Source organism: Adelges cooleyi, unplaced genomic scaffold, assembly GCF_023614345.1.
Source record: "Adelges cooleyi isolate 19-005CV unplaced genomic scaffold, UGA_ACOO_1.1 ACOO_flye_CR_arks_rails_tigmint_CR_PRNA_21, whole genome shotgun sequence".
In the NCBI taxonomy this organism is placed as follows: Eukaryota; Metazoa; Arthropoda; class Insecta; order Hemiptera; family Adelgidae; genus Adelges; species Adelges cooleyi.
Window position 1 is genome coordinate 8,384,115 of NW_026095871.1, and position 22,142 is coordinate 8,406,256.

The window sequence follows — 22,142 nt, forward strand, 5'->3', positions numbered from 1 at the left end:
ATCATATAATTCATAGTATTGCTACCAAAGTGTTTGTGTACAGTAGTACTTTTTCAGTAGAAAAACATAACTTTTTTTTGTAATGGGTGTTTTTTAATATTTTATTATAGATATAAAATAACCAATAATTTTCAGGGATAGCGCTACGATGTATGAAGTGAGTAGTGACCTAATCAAACTTGGTTCTACCCAATTTTAAAGTTTTGTCTACCTATAATTTAAGAAACTTAAATTAAACCCGGGTTTGTCTTGCCAATGGGTAATTTTAAAGTTTAATGCCGCCATATAACATATTAAAAAATCACAAATTACCTATAAAAGTTAGATAAATACTTCCAGCTAGTCGACCGATAATAATTGTTGGGTTTTTTTATTGTTCGACAAATATATCCAAAAAATTAATAATGTTTTACTTAGCGAAGTATAAAGGATTTTACATTTTTCTTTCTACTAATGGGTATCAATGTAGGATACCTATTCTTTAAAATATGTCTTTACAAATTGGTATAAATCCACATCACCAAGTACCAACGATAAAACGTTTAATTAAACAATACCTTCGTCTTTGCGGGCCGTCCTACCTAGTTCTGCCCAGACCCTAGTAGGTACACTGACTACTGTATACATGTATGTAATAATAATTGTAGTTCATAACTAACAGCTATTATAACAGTCTATAGAAGTATAAAATGCTAAGAAGTTAATAATTTTTATACAGTATATTAAGTAGGTTAATAGCCAATAGGTAACATTGCTAACAAAAAAAAAGGAGAACTAATTTATCTCGAGAGGTGAGAGCTTTAAGGAGTTTTAGAGCTTTAGCACCCTTTCGAACTTCCTTTTGCGCCAATTATGTACAGTAGTCAGTATTATTATTAATAATGATTAATATATTAAACATTTTCTAGTTGCTTGTTACACATTACTACGTAAATAAAGTCTCGTTTTATGAATATTATTGTGTAGTAATTAGCATAAGTAATACATGATGAAATAATTGTAATAATATAATTGGAGATAACCTTAAAGTTGCAGGGCGGACCAACATACGACACTTATCGGTTATTTTTTTTATAAATATTACAAATGTATTAATAATACATATATATATATATATATCACAAACAGACATTATATTTATTTTTTGCTATAGCCCCTGCCTCCTCCCTATTGTTTGTGTTCTTATAAAGTCTGTTAATCATTGGAAAGTAAGTAGATTTTATTTAAGATATATACTGAGAGTATTTTAGTAATTTTATTTTCAGCCGTATATTTTAATACGCTAACATAATTTAAAAACTTCAACTGTATCAAAGAAAATGAAATCATAATTCATAAGAAATGATACTTACAAATTATAACAAATATGCATGCTCTGTGAAAATAAACGTTTTAGACTTGACCCATTGATTAAATACATTTATTCAATGCATGACTTGACTTAAAATAATATAATATGGACTTTGCATTAATTTTTTTTATGAAACTACGGAGTGTTTAACTTAATTTTGCCGGGCTTTTAGAATGTCTTTGACATTATACAATTCCAGTGTGAGCAATTTGTATTAATTATAACAAATAATAAGATAATGTATTTCCCTGCTTATCTCAAAGCATACTCTTTACAGACTCTAGTTTTGGCAAATATACCTTATATTTCAATTATTATTAAAAAAAATTATTGAATGCAACTGAAAAGTGTGGAAGTCTATGTTGATGTTTTTTCTTCTTAATAGCGAGTTCTTCTAAGCGATAGCTTTCAAACTTCATTAAAATTATTATTATTTTTTAATATATACGTGAGTATTCAAAAATAGTTTGTTTGTAGATAGTTTGTTTTTTACTTTCACTGAAGAATAACCGTTTTCTTATAAAACGTAACTTTAAAATCCAGTAAATTGTTCTTTTTTAATAATTTCCAACACATATTTAGTATTTTCTAGTTAAATATCAGATATCTTAAAACTTTGTCATTTATTTTTCTATATGTTCACAAAATTATTTACATTTATATTTTCGGTATAAATACATTTTATTTGGCATTTTTTTTCTTCTTGAAATAGTGTTGTTTATGCTAATAATGAATCTTAAGTCAGAAATTGGTGGACTACTTGAACTTTGAGAATTATTGTTGCGCGAGACACCTATGCTGTTCACGTCACTATTCATTTAAAGCAAGCTGTGGCGAACAGCGATGCCATTGAAACACACAACATAGTTACCCTTTGATCGCACTCAGATTACTGTAATAACAGTCTGCTGACTTCTGAATTCACGTTTCTAATCAGTGTAAAAAGATACTACAAGAGGGGAGGGTAGAAAGATGCTTAGTAATGCGCATTTCTTCCTTATTTTCTTATTATTAATTAACCACAAATATTTTTAAGGTTTCTTTTTCGTGGTATCATGAGCAAACGCCGAGCGGCCACTGAACTCACTAAAGACAATTGGGACGATGAAGAAGAAAAAATTGAAGTTGGAACATTCCAAGTAGCAGATGAATCTATATTAAAAAATAGGGTCTTAAAAAAAGCAAAAAGAACTTTGCAACGGGATGATAATGGAGAACCCAAATCAATATTTTCTGGTTTTGCCGGGTTTGGAAGTGGAAGCAGTAACACTAAACAAGCATTTTCCTTTCTGTCTAAATGCAACGAAACATCTACTGCTCCTAGTTCAAGTGGGAATCATCCATTTGCATCTACTACTAATTCAATGACGACTTCTAGTAGTTTAAAATTGCCAGAAAGTAATAATACCAAGAGTTCAAATCAAACGCTTGTAGACCCAGTGAAAGTGATGAAACTTAATGAAGCATTTGTCAAGTTCATTACCAACGCTGTTCAAAAAAATCCATACTGTGTCTTAACACCTACTCTAAAAGATTATGAAAAACAAATAAGCAAGTTTATTGCTTTTAGCGGTTGCAAAACAAATGTATCGGATTCTTCAATATCATCTTCGAAAGGTTTGTAATACAGTTTAATGTTTATTCACGACTATTTAACTTCTAAGAAGTCACCCTTTAAAAATTCATTGGCGGTACTGTGGTGTTTACCCGCTTCCTATCTTGCCTTCAGAAAATTTGTTTTTTTTTCCTTTTCCTAATTATGTTGATAATTTATTAACTGGAGAATATCAAAAGTTACACCAGGCTCAAGTCACGCATTTAAATGCAGAGCGTTATTTCTCGGTAAAGGCGGTATAAACATCTTTGGTGTGCCGTGTGAGCGCTAATTAATAAACAGGTTAATTTATACAGTAATATTGAACAACTGTAATTTATTTTCTTTAATTTCAATCCAACATTTTAAATTTGCATTGATAATAAAAAACGTCTATTTTCTTTGCTCTACGAAAAACATTGAATCATAGATATGATTATAGATACGAATCCGTATAACCATCACAATTCAATATTATTATCATGAGACAATATAATAAATTATAATATTATTAAACTAAAAAATAAGTTATAGTTAAACTATTATTTCCTTATGAAAACAAGTACAGTAGTTGTATTATAATTGTTTTATTCAGTCGTGATAACTCACAACTGTATAAAATTGAGGAAAACAAGTTATAACCATGTTACATCACAAACATAACAGATTTTGACCCATGTTAAAATTACAAACTTTTACCTACTACCAATTTATAACAATAAGCTTAAAAATTATATTGTATAACTGAGTATTGTTTATATGTAAAAATAACTGGCTACAATACTTCTGTTGACAGACTGCCTTATGTTTTTCCAAATTAATAATAATTATACAAAAGAGTAATATTCTCTTAAAACTTAAAATATAAAATCTATGGGACAACTTTTTTTGTTTTTTACAATCATATATTTCTTATTCTAATAAAATGTACAACAAAAAGAAGTAAACTTTTGTATAAATACATTTAATTTATATTTTATTATATTTAAATTTCAGAATCACCTCAAGTTTCTTCAACAGAAAATACAATTAAAATCAATAAAAACGCTGAAGAAGTTAAAAAAAATATTTCCAGTATTCAAGATAAGCCCTCTACATTTTTAAACCCAAATAATAATACTGAAAACAAAGGAATATCTTTTAAGTTTAGCAATTCTTGCCCAGTAACTTCTGCATCTAGTTCAGCCGAAGGATTGGAAAAAGAGAGTAATATACCAGTAGAGAAGAAACGAGATGAATCAAAAGAAGAAGAAAAATCCAATCCTTCAGCGCAAACCGAGTCTTTAGATGGAAAAAATGAAATTCCAAAACCACCAGCATTTAATGGATTTAAAACAAATAGCAATTTCAAATTTAATCCACAGATTTTTGGAACACCTTCTGCTAATAAAGAATCGGAGTCTAGTGACATAAAAACTTCACCTTTACAAAAGTCTTCTGAAATAAAATTAAGCTCAATACCTTCATTTAATTTCGGATCAAATACTTCTTCATTTTCATTTAATCCAATGGAAAAAAATGATGGTAAACCATTCTTTAATTTTGGAGCCAAACCACCTTTATTAGCATCAACTACAGATTTACCTAAGAATCCTACAGAAACCTTACAGTCAAAAGAAGAAAATGAAGAAGACGAAGATCAACCACCGGTTGTCAGTTTTACACCAATCAAAGAAAACGATGCTATTTTTGAATCTAAAAGTAAATTATATCTTTTTAAGAATGGAAAATATGAAGAACATGGAGTTGGTCAGCTATATTTAAAACGAGTTGATGATAAAAAAATTCAGTTAATAATGAGAAATGATAGTGCGCTGGGAACTATTATGGCCAATACGTTATTAAATGATACAGTAAATTTCACAAAGCGTAACCCAAAAAACGTTCAATTAATTTGTGTCTTAGATCCTACTAAAAATTCTAAACCGCAAACTGCATTGTTCAAGTTCAAGGATTCACAAACAACAGATTTATTTGAGAATGAATTAGCAAAACTCAAAACCTCTACCTAAATATGTTAATTTTTCGTTTAATCAATAATTGACTTTCTAATAATTTATTTTTATTTGTAAAGACTTGCATGTTTAAGCACATTACATAAATGTTATAGGCATTACATCTTTACATTTTTTACAAAATATTAAATGAGTAAATAAATTTAAAATAAAATGATTTACATAATTAGTTTTTATTTAACATTTTTAACCTCCATGTAATGTAGAAATAAATGTAATGTTATCATTGTTCTTGATTTGATAATCTAAATTTCCCAATAGTTCCCAGTCTTGATCGTTGATAGCTACGATTATACCCGGTCTAACGGTATTACCCTTCATGAATAAATCACATTTTTCCTTGTTAACCAACAAATTATTTTTTATCCAGAATAGAAGTGAGCCGAGTGTCCATTGTTTTTCTGTTGCTGGTAACACGATATCGTGCTTCTTAACATTGTTAAAGAGAATTTGAAGGCCGCTAGTGAATTCGGTTGTTATAGTAAGATTTGTATCATTATACGCCATGTTCACTTAAGATTTAAAGAAATAGACACTTTTTGGTTATTACAATTATTATACTGTGTAGAACGTTATTAAAATATAAAACAGCAACAATTCAATAGTTAAATACTAATATCGATTATCGGTTGACAAAATAATATTTGAAAAATATAATAACATGGTCGTTTTTAACTTGCATCTAGTTGAAAAGATAAGCAACAACATTTGATAAGCTATAACTGATAACACTTAGATAACCATAGAAAAACACTTTTTTATGTTCATATCATAACTTCTTTTTGAATTTATGTTTTCATAAAATTTATAATTTGTAAATGATTTCAAACACAAAAAAAAAATATGGGACCAATTCCTATTGATCGTATTATAAGTATAAGTAGCGAAGACCTAGTAAGTTTTTTTCTTTCCTAATATATTTAAAATTGTTTTCAAATCATGGCGTTTTATGCTTTAATATTTTAGAACCACAAAGGAGAAAATATTTTAAATGTTAATGATTCACATAAGACTTGGCGTTGTAAATCTGGTGAAAAACAAGCTACTATCATTTTACAATTTCTTAAACCATCAGCTATTAGTTCTATTGACGTCGGTAATGACAACTCGGCATTTGTTGAGATATTTGTTGGAAAATCTACATCTGATGAATTTCATGTAACTATATTTATTTTTACCATACTTATTTTGTGCTACCAAGCAGAAAATAAATTTGTATAGTTTTATAGAGAATTATTTTTTTTTTTTTATTAGCTCTTATTAGTTACATCATCATTGATGACTATGCACGATTGTAAAAACGGATTAAATGTGAACAATGTCCGTTTCTTTAATGCGAATCAACTCTCCCCAATTGCAAAAGAATCGTGGGATAGGGTAAAGATTGTATGTACGCAATCATATATAAAACAAGCGAAATTCGGACTTTCATTTATAACATTTCATTCCAAAGATAAATTATCGGAAACAACATTAAAAGAATCTATCTTAACTAAGAATGTTCAATTAGGATCATTTACATTAAGAAGTGATGACGATTGTAATGATGATATAACGTTCACTGGGCGACTTTTTGCCAAACGTAATGATGTTAAACCAATTGTAAAGATGCCTGAATCTCCTGTGAGTCGTTTACTCGCATCTCACAAAAAAAAGAATAACAACTCAGAAATTGTACAAAAACTTGAGACAAAAGACTCTAATACAGCCAAAAAACTCACAACTAATCTTACTTCTGTTTCCTCAAAAAAAAACCCACATAATCCTAGAAATGATAACTTGAATAATAAAAATACTAATGATAAAGAAATATCGCAACTTCAAAATAAAGGTATTATGTTATTAACCCTTTCAGAACAGTCAATATATATATACTGTTTAACGTCTTGACAGATATTAACGTTAACTGTCCTGAAAGGGTTAAAGTTATGATTATTTTAATAGAAATGCGCTTAAATATCTTACTGTATAATTAAATGGGATTTACAGACACAAATAGAAAACAACCTGCTACTTCACCTGCATTTGAAAAACCGAAAAAAAAAATTAAATTAATTCAAAATCTGTTACCTGCTCAAAAGCCTTTTATTAAATTACTTGAAAATGTAATTTTTGCAATGAGTGGTTATGAAAATCCTTATCGTAGAAATGTACGAGATAAAGCCGCCGAGATGGGAGCTACTTACAAAGCTAACTGGGATTCATCTTGTACTCATTTACTGTAAAGTACCAATTATAAAATTTATTTTTAGTTTTTTTTTAATTGTTTAATTCTTGTAGATGTGCATTTACTAATACACCAAAGTACAGGGAAGCGAAAACGCAAGGTTGTCGACGTATTGTCAAAAGCGATTGGATAGATAAGTGTTTTTCTAATAGATGCCGCTATCCTTGGAGAAGGTACTTCAAAATAATTAACTTAAATAATAAAAATGTAATTTTTTTGTATTATTATATGTACTAAATTGAAATTAGTATACATATGAAGAGGAGGTAGTGAACAGAGGCATGATTTTCTAAAAGCCACAAAGGTGATAGGTTTGTAACTTGCAGCAAAAAAGTGTTTTACCATCAGTCATGAGATCAATTAGATTCTGAAAAGTAGCAACTAGTTATTATTTAGTATTAACAATAACTTTGTGGTTTTGCTTTTTTTGCCATAGATGTAAAAAAGATGATAGTGCAATTGTTGTGTTACTAATGTTATTAGAGTCCTCATCAAACGAACTGGTAGTTGGTTTGACGTGGACTCTAGTAGTGCTTGCACAATGACCTGATAACTACAATGATAAATACCAAACAATTGTTTAACAGATTTGCTTTAGACAAAACAGAACAAAATAAACCTGAGAGCGAAGATGAAATACATGAAATAACTCAACTAGATGATCCTGTGGAAGAAGATGACGAATGGAATAGTATAGCTAAAAGGTGCTTATAGTTTTTATGATATTGGCTATGGCAGAGAAATATCTTTTATTTTTTGTAATAAAAATTAATAATTAAAAATAACAATTTTTTAGTGTTAATTATAACCTATGACTGCAAAATATACAAGGTTTACAAAGCAAAAAAAACTGTGTTAAAATGAAAAGTAGATAACATTTTGCAACTATAAACATTATTTATTAGTTGAAATAAAATCCTAGTAATAAGAGACGAATTTTAATGTATTTAAAATGATTGTTTAGTAATATTCCGTCAACATCACAAATCAAAACACCACATCATGATATTTATGATGCCGATACTGATGTTGATTCAGACTCAAGTAATCCTGTTCCTAACGACGTGTTATCTGACAATAGCAATGTACAGCTTCCACATTTAGATAACGTTTTTACTAACTACTCGTTTTGGTTTTCTCCAAATTTGGATCCATTAGAGAAAAAAAAATGTCAACGCTATATAATTGCACTTGACGGGTAATTCATCGTAAAAGTTATTTATTCAATTTTTTAAATTATCGATTTTACATAATCTATTTTTTTTTTAGGCAGTTAAATTCAAAGGATAATTGTGATTATATAATTTCAACAAATTCAGATAAACGAATGGTATGTTTTGATTATACAAATTATAAAATGTACTGTTACAAGTATATGTTCTTAATATAACAAATTTTTTAGCTTGACAAACCTGTGGTGTCTCCTCATTGGATTTGGGATTGTCATGATGCTAGAAAAATACTACCGTTGAACTGAAGACAATATTTTTAAAAAATTTAGTAGACTTGTCTTTATCAAAACAAGGGTCCATACAATTAAATTAATGGCTTTCATTGTATTTTAATATTTATAGTAAAAATTATGTTAACTACTATATCATCTACTGCCACTGACTGAATTTTTAAAATTTTAAATCTAAGCTGTATATAGATAAACAATATTTAACGGTGTTAACTAATGACAAAACATTTTACTCCATAACTTCCTAGTATGTAAAAGTGATTAAGATTAAATATTGTTAGTGAACGCCCATTTAAAATTGATTTCCAATCTTATTTTTACAAAGTACAAATAACTCATATTAGTGGGATCAAGGATTTAAGAATTAAATGTGAAATATAAATAATTATATATATATTAAGTTTGAAGGTAGGTTCTTGAATTATATAGGTACACCCTAGATCTCCTATCAGTTTAATTTTCTCGCCTTAAATTCTAAAACTACTATTATAACAAAAAGTTCCACCCGTTCCCCTAGCTCTAAAAAGCAAAAATGACGTTTTTTTCACAGTACATCTGTAGTGCTATGATGCTGAGTAAAATGAGGCAGCAGTGTAATGACACATGATCTCCGGTTCGAATCTCGGCCACTAGCGGTTTGTTCTTACAGGCGGGCGACTGTTTGTGAGGAGAAATGGCCACCTGTAAACTCAAAAAATGTTAAATTCAATAAGTCTATCAGTTTGGGCCTCGATTGATAGGGAATACAAAGATGCTAAACGTGAAAAAATATATACATAATATATCTGTAGTGCTGTGCTATATTTTTATGGTAAAAATTAAGAAAAATTTTAGAGATAAATCTCTTGGTTTATTTTTTAAAACCATAATAAAAAAAACTGCGCCGTAAAAACTTGATTTCATACTAAATGTCTGCCCTTTCTGGAAGAAAATATTAAAAGTATTTTTTCTATAAAAATGTGGAGCTATTTTTCGTAAAATTGGATATAACGTGCCCATATTTTAAAGTTGCAACTTTAGCATTTAAAAGTATGATTTTTGACTACGATACGAAATTTATCTGGAGGTTAATAAATTTCATATAGACTGAAGGTCTAGACTACAAATTTTATTCTTAAAAAACTTAATTTTGAAAACAATACCTCCTCAACTCCGCATCGAATCTAAAATAACTAAGGAGTGACATTTTATCAGGTACTAGAACCGAAACTATAGTCTATAATAGCCATGTAAAGGATAAGAAAGTATAATTTGAATTATTAACGGTAAAATGGACAGTATTATTTGTACTTCGTTTTGAGACGTAAAGAACTGAATTTACAAGATGGTGTACCGTGTAAACCGCCTCTTTACCCTTGGCCATTTTTTTATTTATTTAAATATTTAAATTGTAATTATTTTAAGTCTCGCCTTCAAAACGGTAACAATCCTACACACGATCATCCCCGAGTTTTTTACAATAGATATACAATTTATGAAAATATCTTTTAGTATAGCGTTGTATAACTTATAAGACTTCAATTAATTCATATAATATTAAACCGACTGTTCTTCGTTGAAGATATTATACTGGACCGACGTACGGCGCCAACACCCTTTCTGCCCCTCTGGGGTACAAGGAGACCTTATTGATTTACTTAGTTTTGTGCGCAGTTCACATTGCCTGGCAACCACCACCTGTAACGTCGTTCCCTTTCGTTTTCTGACCACACACGATCTTGTATTGGTTTTTAAAAATAATTCGTAATTTAGTAAATTTTTACGGTAAAATGATCACATCCAAGAGACATATTAGACTGTTGATATTTTTTGTCTCTGTGTGCATCATCGCGGTATTGGGAGTGCCAGGAATACATAATTCTGACGACAGCCTTCTATCCGCACTAAAAGTAATTTCCGACAAAATAGAAGATACACCATCGAGAGTAGTCTACTTAAATTCAGGTAATATACTCATTATCCGCCACTACGTAGGTTGCCCGCAATTTGTTTTATTTGTTTACTTCTTATATTCTCTTTTTGAACAGACGATATTATGTAGATAGACAACACTAAGTACAGCTACCTGAATTTTGGGATTTCAAAACTGTAAAACTATTATAAGATGCATAAAAAGTAGCGTCAAATCGATGTACAGCCATTAGTTTGTCTATAAGATAGGTAGTCTTTACATACATATAGATACATTTAAACGATTAAAATTATTTGTTTTTATAAAATCCAAATTTTTTGTTCACGTTACTACGGTGCAGACCCCATACTTTACCCCCCCCCCCCGCCCCAAAATGTTTCAAATATCTTTTAGTTTTTTAAAGATAAATCATGTCATGGCTTTATTTTTATTGTCGACCCCTCCCGAAAAAAAACTATGTAGTTGTGGCCTTGACAATAGGCGCGGTTAAGTTGAAGTGATAAAATAAAATGGTATTTTTGTAAATTTGTTTTTTTTTTCTTTTAATGAAATGTATAAATTGTAATAATTAGTAGGTGATATAAGTATGTACATACTTATAGATACATACATTACTTATAAAGTTCCACTCCTCATTTTCAATAAAATATTACGCCCCCTTTCACCTATAATATTCCTGAACAATCCGCCCTAGTTAGATAAAACTAGTGATTTTAAAATGAATAGTATTCTATTATTCTTTTGTATAAGTTAATAGTAAAAAATTTTGTGGCCATAATAATGGCAACAGTCAACAATACATCTCATTTAAAATCGATGACAAGTAAAATATGATATTATAATACTGTATGGATACTATAAGTTTGATTCAGAAACTAAATTAGGTATTGACTCGAGTCATGAATCTCGATTCTATAAAAATGTAAAATATCACACGCTAGAAGGCAGAGTGTAGAACCCTGTAGCGCAGTGCAGATTATTAAACCCGTTTTGATATGTCCACGCACTTCTAAATTTATCCCAGTATTCCATATATATCATAAATTTATATATAAAATTTAAATTGTGGGTTTTTGACAAATGATAATTGTCCTAACAAAAAAATCAATCTCTGCGTACTTATCTGGTATAAACGATTCTAAATTACTTTAGAAATACATTTATTAAACGGACTTGGTTTCTTGTACCACTACAAAATAGTTTTAACTCATAGAAAAAATTGTATACGTCAAAACTAAATATTAATACGGAATACCCTAAAGTTATACAAATTATCCTGAAAATAAATTTGTTTGGTCGAAATTTATTACAATCACTTTTTTTTTAAAATATTGCCTATATCAAAATTAAAATTCCTTTACAACCATCAGTATTCAATCATTTTTAATTTGTCCTTCCATCTTTTCATAGCAGCCGTGTTAAAGTAAATGACAAGCTTCAACTCGCGTCCCATAACTTCATTTTTAACATTTTTGGGTGTATTAAAAAAAATCTATATAGCTTAAAATCTAATCTTTTTTTATGCGACCCCTATTTTATGTAGTCATTATAATTTATAATTACGTAGCCGAATATCGTATTCCATTAACCTGATATACATATACAGATATATAGGTACCTGGTATATAATATCATAACAGGGCAGGAGGAAAGGTGAATTGTAGTATTATTTTTATCTACGTGCACATCCCCTTCCATCATAACTTTTAAAATATTAATAGTTGTTCAAAACTAGTTATCAACCAGTCAAAATTTTTAGTATATTATTCTCAATTTACCGTTTTTTTTTATTTGAAGGATATTTTTAATCTATGCTTGCTTCGAGGCATAACAAGAAAATAGTAACACTATACATGTATATATATAAAATAAAACAGTGATATGATATGAGGAGGGAGGCCATCCATAGATAGAACCCAATGTGATTTAATTAAAAAAGTTACTGAAATCTATGCGTTACCATTAAAGTTTTAAAAGTTGATATGAAAAAAACTAAGTTGGGAGGGGAATAAAAACAAAAAAAATTGTAAAAATTAAGATCACATTGTATGAAAAAAAAAAAATTTAATTACTTACTAAACCCTATGAGATATTGAATGGATAGATAAAATTATCACTCTATTTATAAATCGTTACACAAGCTTATTATTTAATTTTTACTGTATTGTAGATGATGGTCAGCCAGAAGACATTGGTTATGGGTATCAGAAAAACTTAAGAAATTTGGAAAATATTTTCGAACAAGAAGCACCCGCTAGTCAAATATCAAAAGATGAAATGGTTGAAAAACTATTAGGCTACTTGGCCAGAGATAACCCTCATAAGCAGTTTACTAAAAAATCTATATTCCGCGAAAGAGAAGATTCAGCCGAGATGCCTGAAAATTTACAACAGCTGAAATATGATAGGTTTGCAATGCCTTCTGCGTTCCGTGAAAGATACAAAGCGACACCTAATATTGTACAAGATTATAACAATAATAACAATATGGACGACCAAGATAATTATTTGTACACCTTGAATTCGCTTTTAGACAAATACATAGAGGAAAACATACAAGGTATGTCAGATGAGGATTTGGAAAGCTTTATGGGAATCCCAGATGAGAAACGAAACATACCTGTTGAATATCGTAATTTGTATGAGTCCAATTATCAAAGACGCTTACCAGCAAAAAGACAGTTCTTCTTCATGCCTAGATATCCGAATAGAAAAAATCATAAATACCGTAATAACCATTGGGTTAAACCAAGAATAATGAAAAGGTCAAAAAAAAATATTTCTATGAACGAAACACACACCGATCCAAAGGTAGCAGCAGAACTCAATAACATCTTTCTTGCATCGGAAAAACCCAACAGTACAGACATCCAAAACAAATCAAATGATAAAGTGTTGAATGCTACATTGAAATTGGAGGAACATCAAAGTGCAGACGACACAAAAATAGAAGTAAAAAAAAAGTCCATTGATTGGAGTAATTATTTTGGATTTGATCGAAAGTAAGTTTATTGTTCTCCATGTTGCTCTTATTATAATATATATTTATGAGGTTTTAATTTTTTTCAGGAAAAAGTCTATTGAAAGTATTCCATCTGACGATACAATACTAAACCAATACATGCGAGCTTATGGAAAAGAAGATGATGTTAACCAAGAAAATTCTATTGAGAATCATCTTAAGGATGAAAAATTAATGTGGTTGGAAGATGCATTAATTGATGATGCATTGAAATACACAGGAGCTAAACAAGGCACTAACGATCCTGAAGAAATAAATAGCGTAAAAAATCAAGTACTCGATACTTTAAGTAAAGCGTACAGTATTGAAAAACTAAGACATGAGAACAACGGCATACAAGGTACATAATTATTGTTAATATGCCTTGAACAAAAGCCATAATATAATTGTAATTATTTGACGAGAATTAACATTTTTAGGAAAACAATACGATAATAAAGGAATTGTGTGGTCTACAGAAAATAATAGTCAACCTATCGAGTCTTTGGATACTTCAGGTCAACGTGTGGAAGGTAAAATTACTTCAAAATTTGAACTTGAATACATTGTTTAAAATACAACTTACTATATTCCAATTAAATTTAAGAAATACAGTCTGTGGCATTAAGAAATACATGGGTAGCATGGTCTGTTAGCATGACAGCAGACTGTGTTTGTAACTTAATAGAGTATAAGTTGATTAAAAATATGTTTAGGTGAACATAAAGAATGCACACAGCTTTTACAAATAACCCAAGACTGTTTAGAAATTGGCGGATCAGCTGGAGATTTAATGCTGCCTCTGTGTACACTTTATCGTGTGTGTCGTACCTGTGTAAGTCAAAATCAATTTTCTTATAATGAAATATTTCTCTTTTTAATGTTAAATTTATATTTTAAAGGAGTCTGAACGCTCGGACTGCGAAGAAAGGTTTATACAAGGATCTCACGAACTTTGTAGCAAAGCTCCATTGTGCAGATACTTCTCACGCCGTATATTACAACTCATGCAAGACAATCCGTTACAAATGGATTGTCACAAATGCATGATTAACTTTTTCCAAAATGAAAATTAATATATCTTATAATATGTCTTACTACTTGCATTGATTAATAACAAACTAAAAAAACACATAAACAAATTTTATTGTTAACCTTAGCTTAAAATTACAAAAACTTTTATCGTATAATTAATCTTTTAACTATAACTTATTTCTTTCAATAAATGAAAGTTAACAATAAAAGATCAGTTACATATTATCTTTAAGGTCTTAAAAGAAATATAGAATAACTTTAAATATATTATTACAAATATATAATAAAAACCATAGTTGTTTGATATTGTCATCAGTCTTATTTATAATCCTAAGATAAAATTAAAATTAAGTTATTTTTTCTGAATAATTATTATTATAAATGGATAAAATAAAACAACTTCTTTTAAGTTCATATATATTTAATAACAAAAAAAAATGCTAACCTTATTAAATACAAAAAAAATTGTTAAAATAATATAACATTAAAAATAATACTGTTTTAAATTTCTTTTTTAAATCACAGAGTTAAGTATGTTATCATGATAACTTGGTAAGTCCCAAATAAGTATGAGTACCTTTACGACTGAGAAGCATTCCAGAAGAGAGCTTTTCGCGAAGTCTAACTGATATAGATTCGCCCACTTTGAAATAGTCAACAATTGATGTAAAACAGGACATTTCAGCACCCAGATCACCCATACAACTGCATACTGCCAATGTGTCGTTAATATTAGAAGACAACTTCGTTACAGCAAAACTGTTTCTTTTTGTAGATGACAAATAGTATACCTAAAGGCAATTAAAGATAAGGAAATATATTAATTGTGACTAATCACATCACATTTTATAGTATACTTGAATGTAAATTAGATAGAGCCCATCATCCAGAATTTCTAATATAGTTCTTCTAGATGTTAATTTGACAGGTGTTGGCATATTCACTGACGAACTCTTGTTAGATAGTATCCATGGTCCCAAAACACCTGCTTATTAAGTTACTAATAAATAATTGTAAACAATTATAATAAATAATTCTTATTGTTTAAACTACCGTTTTGTTCAAAATCTATGTTCGTTTGAGCCAAAGAGAACAGAGATGATTTTTGAACTAAAAACAACAAATCAACAAAACTAATCAACACTACAAATATTAACAATGAATCCTTATTTTAAATTACATGTCGTTTCCGAAAGTGATCTGGCCTTTCTAATGACCACATGTTGTTTATTTTCATTGCTAAAAACAAATTCGTCATTGCTACCCTCGAATAAACTTCCAGATTTTGATGTTTTCAATACGCATGGGACTCCATTGAAAAAAATCATTTTCAAATTTTCAACAATAAAATAAATATACACAACTAGGAATAGCACCATAAGGTTTATGAGGATCACAATAATATCTTTTTTCTTTATGTTCTCCTTATACATCATTATTGGATCTGTTGATTGAAAAATAATAAAAAGTTATTAAATTTAGAAATAATAATAGATTAATATTTTGTTATATAAAACATTCTTTACCTTTTTATTTGCAATGAAAATGTAAATGAGAACCGTAGATTTATAAAGTTACTGAAGTACGAAAATATTAATAAGTATATTAGAATAGTTTCAATAGACTATAATTAACAAAAATGAATATCAATCATTACTACTCATAAATACTTCAAACTAAAATTTGTTCAATCATTAATTACTAAATAACATTGTTTTATTCTAATAGTTAAACGGTACAATAAATACGTTTTTTATTCGCATTTATTCACTAATTTGATACATATATATCTTACAAACTTAAGAAAGGAACAGCACCATGTACAAAAAACATTTAGAAAAAATTCCCTACATTTTAGGTAGGTACTATCAATTTTGGATTGGCTACCTAAAATTTAAATGGCACGGCCGACGGCTTACACTGCATTAATGTCAAATGGTATAGTGAATAGGTATGCTTAACTGTCAATTGTCATTCGCCGATTCGCGCTCTACTATTCAGAAAACAACCTATTAAAAACATAGCCTACAATAATAATGTATAACCATAAACATGGTATATTAATTGTCTATAACGATATCATTAGTAATTACTTTCATATATAATAATTTTTATTTCAATTTCATATATTTTTATTTAATTCACATTTAATTTTAATATATAATATATAGTGAGTAATGGTTATGAAATAACATACTTAAAATATATTATAGTAGATATGAGTAACAGTAGTTATAAATATTATTAAGCTAACAGATTAAGATATTTGGTATCAACGTTAGAGCCTAAAGGCTAGAGCTTCTTTGGTGGTCCTGAAAGGGGCCGTTTTGGGATTAGGTTGAGTTGGGTTGAATTGAGTTGAGTTGAGTTGCATGTAACCAGGCCAGGAGATCGTTATAAACGATAGTTTAGCCGTGAAATTTGGTTTGGTAACCAACCGGTTGGTTAAGAGTGTCCTTCTCGTGGTTGAACTTTTTAAAGTCTCCAGGTCCGTATGTTTAATCTATGGCTTTCTCAATAATTTCAACTTAAAATTAACTTAGGTTAGTAGTAAAATAACCTAATTAAATTAGGCCTAACCCATTAATTTTAACCAGTCTTTGAAAGCAATTTTTAAATTTAAACATTTTCAGATATTTTTTTTAAATATAATTAAAAGCCAAACTATAATGCCACTTTAACCTACTATCCGAAGTTCGCAGTTTTAATTTTATTTGCTTTTCCGCGTTTTAGTTATTACGTGAAAATATAAATATATACAGTGATTCTTTTATCACGAACCTCTCAATATGTCATAAGGTTTAATAAGAAATTAAAATATTTTTTTTCATATTGTTGTTATATAACATGATCTTAATTTTTCATAATTTTTTTTTGGTTTTACCCCCCTCCCAACTTAATTTTTTCGATAGCAACTTTTGAAACTTGAATGGTAACGTACATATTTTATTAACTTTTTAAATTGAAAATAATGTTTTAAAAATTTTGACTGGTAGATAACCAGTTTCGGATAACTATTTTTGAAGTTTTATATAAGAGTTTTAAAGTTAAGATGGGAGGGGAAGTGCAGTTGGAAAATGCGTACAGTTGGTACACTCCACCTTTCCTCCTGCCCTAAACTTGAAACTTCAATAACTTCAAGAATAGTTATCCGAAACTGGTTATCGGCCAGTCAAAATTTTTAAAACATTATTTTCAATTTGAAAGTTAATAAAATATATACGTTACCATTTAAGTTTTAAAAGTTGCTATCAAAAAATTAAGTTGGGAGGTGGGTAAAACCAAAAAAAAATTATGAAAAATTAAGATCATGTTATATAACAACAATATGAAAAAAAAATGTTATTTCTTATTGAACCCTATGAGATATTAAGTGGTTCATGATAAAAGAATCACCCTTTATATGATATTGATAATAATAATAATTTTATTTTTTACTGTATGTATAGTATATTTAATAAATTGAACAGTCATTACGAATACTCAATTAAACTTATATATATATATATATATATATATATATATATATATATATATATATATATATATATATAAATACATGTATACATATAGACAATAAATATGATTTACTTATGTTGTTACTTGTTGTCTAATTTTTAAATTCTAAGTGCTTAAATTTAATAGCCCTAAATAACAGTCACGTTTTTGGTGTATCTCATTATTGTTATTAAAGTCTGTATGCTGTCTGCATTACCCATACTTACTGTTGTTAACCTTAATGTGTTTTTGAGTAAGCTAAGTAATAATAAAACTCCTTTGTCATCTTTTTTTCTGAAGAATGAGTTACATAATATTTAATAATGTCCTCTATCCTGCGTATGATAGACATTACAAAATGTGTTTATATACCTATACTAGACTACCAGATACCTTAGTCCTTAGCTATAGTATTCATAAGTTTAAAATAGGCTAGATAAGTGATAACCTAATCATCGTGGAGTTTTAAAAAGAATAGTTAAAAAAACATACTTTAATTACATTTTTTCTACATTTATATTTAATATAAATTTTGAGCTGGATTGATAGCCTTTGAATTTGACAGCTAGGTATTTCAAACATTTTATATTTATAACATTGACTATTGTCGTATTTTAAGGATAGCCCGATGGTGGGTAAATAATTTATTGATCTATTAATTTATTGTTTTTAGTTGAAAAACTTGTGTGTTTACCATAATAGCTATAAGAACAAGGAAGCAACTTTAAAAAGAAGTGACTAAATGTATTAAAGAGGCAACTTATATAATAATTTCTTTTGAAAAATAAGTCGACCCACAATCACCGATAACGAGAATTGACTATTATAACTAGCATGTAGTTTAACATGTCGATAATATGTAAAACATACAAAAAAGATTATTCTTTACTCTATCGTGAATCATAATTATTTTGATGGTTATTTTTTAGTAATATAAAAACCAGAAATTGGCCAACATAATTTACTAATTTAAAAAAAGTCAATTGAGGGAGGGATTACAATATTCTACTGAATATTAAAATGTATAAACAATCTGTATTTTAAAGAGAAAAATATAATAGCTTATGGATGGTATGTATAGATGTACTAAGCAATAAGCACAGGTATAATATAGAACTATAGTATATTGTTATGTACGCCATTTACTTATTAGTTCAGTAATAAATCAAATGATACCTAATTAGACAACTTAGATATTTAACTGACGATGCGATGTTGCTTGTTATCCGGTAAATGTTATAATGATGATTTTCGCTTTCAACAGTGTACTGGTGAATTATTTAGGTAACACGATGATGCTCTAACTTACAACGCATACATAAAATGTGAAATGTGACCTAAATAGTGATAGACTTTTTAAAAATGAGTATTACTTTATGTGTAAAGCAAAGCAAACGTGTTATAACTTATATGAGAATTTATAAATAGGTATATATTATATAACGAAGTATAATAACAAATTAACAATACGTCATCTATTTATATTTTAACAAATGTCATTATATTAATAATATACATAACATAGGCGCTAAATAGTTTTGTGGTCTGCGTAGTCCTTCGTGAAGAATAAAAAAATAACTATACTATGTTAGATTGATGATTTAATTGGAATTTTATTTTGAAGGAATATTTGAGGAAGTGGAGTCTATATGACTATATGTATCTATTTGAGCCACTGTTAATTATATGATTTTTTTTTTTTTTTACAAAGAAAAAGTTATTAAAGCTTAAAATTTAAAACTAAAATTACTCACATAAATTATTATACCTATTGATAGCTTAGTTAAAAAATGCTGTACGTAAAAATGATAATTAGAGCCTTAAAAGCTATACAAATAAAACATATTTCTCGAGTACGGTACTTAACAACTTAGCCGACAGCCTAGGAATAAAATATGACTTGGTCTTCAGATTAAATAAATAATCAAAAGATACCTTAAAACAGGACATTGACCTCTGTAGCCTGCAGGCCTTTCTTCATATAAAAATCATAACCAATTTTTTTCCTTTGAAACAATAACAATACTTTTTAGCGTGCATTTTGAATAAGGCATTCAAAGTCTTTAATGTTATTATTATAATAAATATTATATTAAAAAAAGCAAACATGTTTTATAAACTTGTCAATGGTTATGAAATAAGGGTTTCAATAGGTAATTACAACTTTTCATATAATCGCAGACCGCAGTAGTATTTTCTAGTGATTGGTTGTTTGAACTTTTATCTATACACATGTATGCACTTTGCAGAGGTCCTTATGCGTTACATTAATGGTCACACCAAGAGTCCGAAAGATAAATGAATGAATGTAGATTGGCAATTAAAAATCAAAACAAACCGTATTAAATAAAAAATCGTAAAACGATATTTTTATAATTGGGTATTCTGCATTCTATACATCAATAATACATTTGAATTCCGGATTACTCAATTTCTAAAGAGTAGGGTAGAGTTACAATTGGCAAATCGGGAGATTGTGATGAGCCAAACATTTATAAGCAACCGATTATTCTATTACAAACATTAGTACTCTTCTCACCTGCGAACGCTAACAGATTTTATTTAGCTCCTACACTGGGCTATTCTTCTTGTACCGATTACACGAAATATCAGAATTCAAACATGTACTCCAAACCAAGTGTAAGTAAATGTTTAAATTATTTTTTTTTCATACAAGTGTGTATATTCCTAAATTAAAAACAATTTTATTTTTATTTTTTTTTAGGTGCCAGTTTTACTTTTTGTTATATTGCTAGTCGCAGAATGTTTAGCTCAAACTCCACAACCTGTAATCACTCCTTTGCCGATACCTTCAACTACTCCGTTACCGTTTTTCAACCCTTACAGACCGAATTTCGCACCGCAGTTTATCGCACCAAACCCATATAATATCGCACCAGCATTTGTTCCAATCCTACAGCAGACATTCGACATCACACCGGAAGGATCGTACTCGTTTAGGTAATTTAAGAGGGACTTTAACTATTTATGTTAAATACAGAATACCTAAACGCATTTCTATTTAGTTACCAATCGGCCGATGGAACGCAAAGACAAGAAACTGGTTCTCTAAAATACCCAACAGTCGCAGGATTCGAACCGGCTATGTCTGTTCAAGGATCATACTCTTCATTGACTTCAGAAGGTATTTATTTGTTAAATAATAACTCCTACTAGAGTTGACCATATATCGGCAATATGATATCGACGAATACTAAATAATTGTTTATTCGTATATAAGGTGTTTTGTAACTCGATGTATACAATATTATTAGTTTTTTTTTATTATTTATAGAATTTTTATGTTTTTGTCGATTTTTTCTAATAATGAAAAACTCTTGACTCTTATCATAATAGTTTTTTTTATACAGCCTTTATTATTGTCATATTAGTTATTACACCATGTTTTCCATGATACAGTAAATAGAAATGAGTTATTTTATATTATGTTTTGTAATAATATGATTTGTTTCCTGTTTGCTAACATAATTTCTATAATAAAAATATTTCTTAACTAGCATTTGAATTTACATAGTATATGTAACTACTTAAAAAAACCGTTTTATTTTAGGTTCAAGTGAAAAAAAAAATATATATATATATATATAATATTTGAATATGGGGGTTTAAATAATTCATATACAATTTTGAAATGTATAATACTAAAGAAATATTATTTACCGTCAAATAATTTAAGTATGTATGTTTATAGGCGCTGCTGTAGAAGTTACTTATATAGCAGACGAAAATGGATATCAGCCGTCAGGACCTGGTATACATCCATCAATTCTCCGAGCGGTTGCACAACAGGTAGAACAAGCAAGACAAGAAAAATCACAGCCCCGACCCATTCAATAAAACCTCAGAATTAATAAATTTTCAAAAAACAAAAAAAAATACCAATAATTACAATTTGTCAAATAATTTTGTTTTATATATTTATATGCAAATACAATGTATACCTGTGACCAATGTACCTGTGTCAACTATTTTTGTCCCGAGTTATTTTTTATTTAACTAAAGCATCGCTTTAGAAGTTAAATAAAT

At 28.6% G+C, this 22,142-nt stretch overlaps 6 protein-coding genes across 7 annotated transcripts; 4 read left to right on the forward strand and 2 right to left on the reverse strand.

Moving 5' to 3' along the window:
- Nucleotides 1–1,635: 1,635 nt before the first annotated feature.
- Nucleotides 1,636–5,601, forward strand: LOC126834364 (nuclear pore complex protein Nup50). Its single transcript, XM_050566228.1, has 3 exons — nt 1,636–1,799; nt 2,388–2,968; nt 3,942–5,601. The coding sequence occupies exons 2-3, from the start codon at nt 2,407–2,409 to the stop codon at nt 4,955–4,957; spliced, it is 1,578 nt and encodes a 525-aa protein (XP_050422185.1). The 5' UTR covers nt 1,636–1,799; nt 2,388–2,406; the 3' UTR covers nt 4,958–5,601.
- Nucleotides 5,115–5,640, reverse strand: LOC126834365 (ubiquitin-related modifier 1). The gene has a single exon (XM_050566229.1). The coding sequence runs from the start codon at nt 5,465–5,467 to the stop codon at nt 5,147–5,149; it is 321 nt and encodes a 106-aa protein (XP_050422186.1). The 5' UTR covers nt 5,468–5,640; the 3' UTR covers nt 5,115–5,146.
- A 73-nt stretch (nt 5,641–5,713) lies between these two features.
- Nucleotides 5,714–8,934, forward strand: LOC126834363 (DNA repair protein XRCC1). Its single transcript, XM_050566227.1, has 9 exons — nt 5,714–5,854; nt 5,927–6,118; nt 6,215–6,791; nt 6,950–7,181; nt 7,241–7,360; nt 7,775–7,891; nt 8,152–8,385; nt 8,457–8,517; nt 8,590–8,934. Exons 1-9 carry the CDS (start codon nt 5,804–5,806, stop codon nt 8,662–8,664), a joined length of 1,659 nt encoding a protein of 552 aa, XP_050422184.1. The 5' UTR covers nt 5,714–5,803; the 3' UTR covers nt 8,665–8,934.
- A 1,370-nt stretch (nt 8,935–10,304) lies between these two features.
- LOC126834814 (uncharacterized) lies at nt 10,305–14,824 on the forward strand. The gene is made up of 6 exons (XM_050566993.1): nt 10,305–10,593; nt 12,732–13,563; nt 13,631–13,923; nt 14,003–14,095; nt 14,279–14,397; nt 14,465–14,824. Exons 1-6 carry the CDS (start codon nt 10,419–10,421, stop codon nt 14,636–14,638), a joined length of 1,686 nt encoding a protein of 561 aa, XP_050422950.1. The 5' UTR covers nt 10,305–10,418; the 3' UTR covers nt 14,639–14,824.
- LOC126834815 (uncharacterized) lies at nt 14,822–16,532 on the reverse strand. 2 transcript variants are annotated; one of them, XM_050566994.1, is made up of 5 exons: nt 16,124–16,531; nt 15,778–16,041; nt 15,651–15,707; nt 15,455–15,582; nt 14,827–15,388 (listed from the first exon to the last, which is right to left on the reverse strand). In XM_050566994.1, the coding sequence occupies exons 2-5, from the start codon at nt 16,031–16,033 to the stop codon at nt 15,137–15,139; spliced, it is 693 nt and encodes a 230-aa protein (XP_050422951.1). In that variant the 5' UTR covers nt 16,034–16,041; nt 16,124–16,531; the 3' UTR covers nt 14,827–15,136. The 2 variants fall into 2 exon arrangements, with proteins under 2 accessions (XP_050422952.1, XP_050422951.1); XM_050566995.1 differs by lacking the exon at nt 15,651–15,707 and having other exon boundaries at nt 14,822–15,388; nt 16,124–16,532.
- Nucleotides 16,533–20,597: 4,065 nt separating this feature from the next.
- Nucleotides 20,598–22,067, forward strand: LOC126834580 (endocuticle structural glycoprotein SgAbd-9-like). The gene is made up of 4 exons (XM_050566609.1): nt 20,598–20,735; nt 20,821–21,056; nt 21,122–21,240; nt 21,808–22,067. The coding sequence occupies exons 1-4, from the start codon at nt 20,718–20,720 to the stop codon at nt 21,951–21,953; spliced, it is 519 nt and encodes a 172-aa protein (XP_050422566.1). The 5' UTR covers nt 20,598–20,717; the 3' UTR covers nt 21,954–22,067.
- Nucleotides 22,068–22,142: the final 75 nt, after the last annotated feature.

What these genes read in the sequence shown, in the direction of transcription:
- LOC126834364 (XM_050566228.1), top strand. Translation starts at nt 2,407, where the DNA reads ATGAGCAAACGCCGAGCGGCCACTGAACTCACTAAAGACAATTGGGAC. An exon ending in TTCAATATCATCTTCGAAAG is followed by an intron (nt 2,969 to 3,941) that starts GTTTGTAATACA and finishes TTTAAATTTCAG; the next exon opens with AATCACCTCAAGTTTCTTCA.
- LOC126834365 (XM_050566229.1), bottom strand. Translation starts at nt 5,467, where the DNA reads ATGGCGTATAATGATACAAATCTTACTATAACAACCGAATTCACTAGC.
- LOC126834363 (XM_050566227.1), top strand. Translation starts at nt 5,804, where the DNA reads ATGGGACCAATTCCTATTGATCGTATTATAAGTATAAGTAGCGAAGAC. An exon ending in GTATAAGTAGCGAAGACCTA is followed by an intron (nt 5,855 to 5,926) that starts GTAAGTTTTTTT and finishes TTAATATTTTAG; the next exon opens with AACCACAAAGGAGAAAATAT. An exon ending in TGGAATAGTATAGCTAAAAG is followed by an intron (nt 7,892 to 8,151) that starts GTGCTTATAGTT and finishes ATGATTGTTTAG; the next exon opens with TAATATTCCGTCAACATCAC.
- LOC126834814 (XM_050566993.1), top strand. Translation starts at nt 10,419, where the DNA reads ATGATCACATCCAAGAGACATATTAGACTGTTGATATTTTTTGTCTCT. An exon ending in TATTTTGGATTTGATCGAAA is followed by an intron (nt 13,564 to 13,630) that starts GTAAGTTTATTG and finishes AATTTTTTTCAG; the next exon opens with GAAAAAGTCTATTGAAAGTA. An exon ending in TTCAGGTCAACGTGTGGAAG is followed by an intron (nt 14,096 to 14,278) that starts GTAAAATTACTT and finishes AAATATGTTTAG; the next exon opens with GTGAACATAAAGAATGCACA.
- LOC126834815 (XM_050566994.1), bottom strand. Translation starts at nt 16,033, where the DNA reads ATGATGTATAAGGAGAACATAAAGAAAAAAGATATTATTGTGATCCTC. An exon ending in CATAGATTTTGAACAAAACG is followed by an intron (nt 15,583 to 15,650) that starts GTAGTTTAAACA and finishes CTTAATAAGCAG; the next exon opens with GTGTTTTGGGACCATGGATA. An exon ending in TCTATCTAATTTACATTCAA is followed by an intron (nt 15,389 to 15,454) that starts GTATACTATAAA and finishes AATTGCCTTTAG; the next exon opens with GTATACTATTTGTCATCTAC.
- LOC126834580 (XM_050566609.1), top strand. An exon ending in GAAGGATCGTACTCGTTTAG is followed by an intron (nt 21,057 to 21,121) that starts GTAATTTAAGAG and finishes ATTTCTATTTAG; the next exon opens with TTACCAATCGGCCGATGGAA. An exon ending in CTCTTCATTGACTTCAGAAG is followed by an intron (nt 21,241 to 21,807) that starts GTATTTATTTGT and finishes GTATGTTTATAG; the next exon opens with GCGCTGCTGTAGAAGTTACT.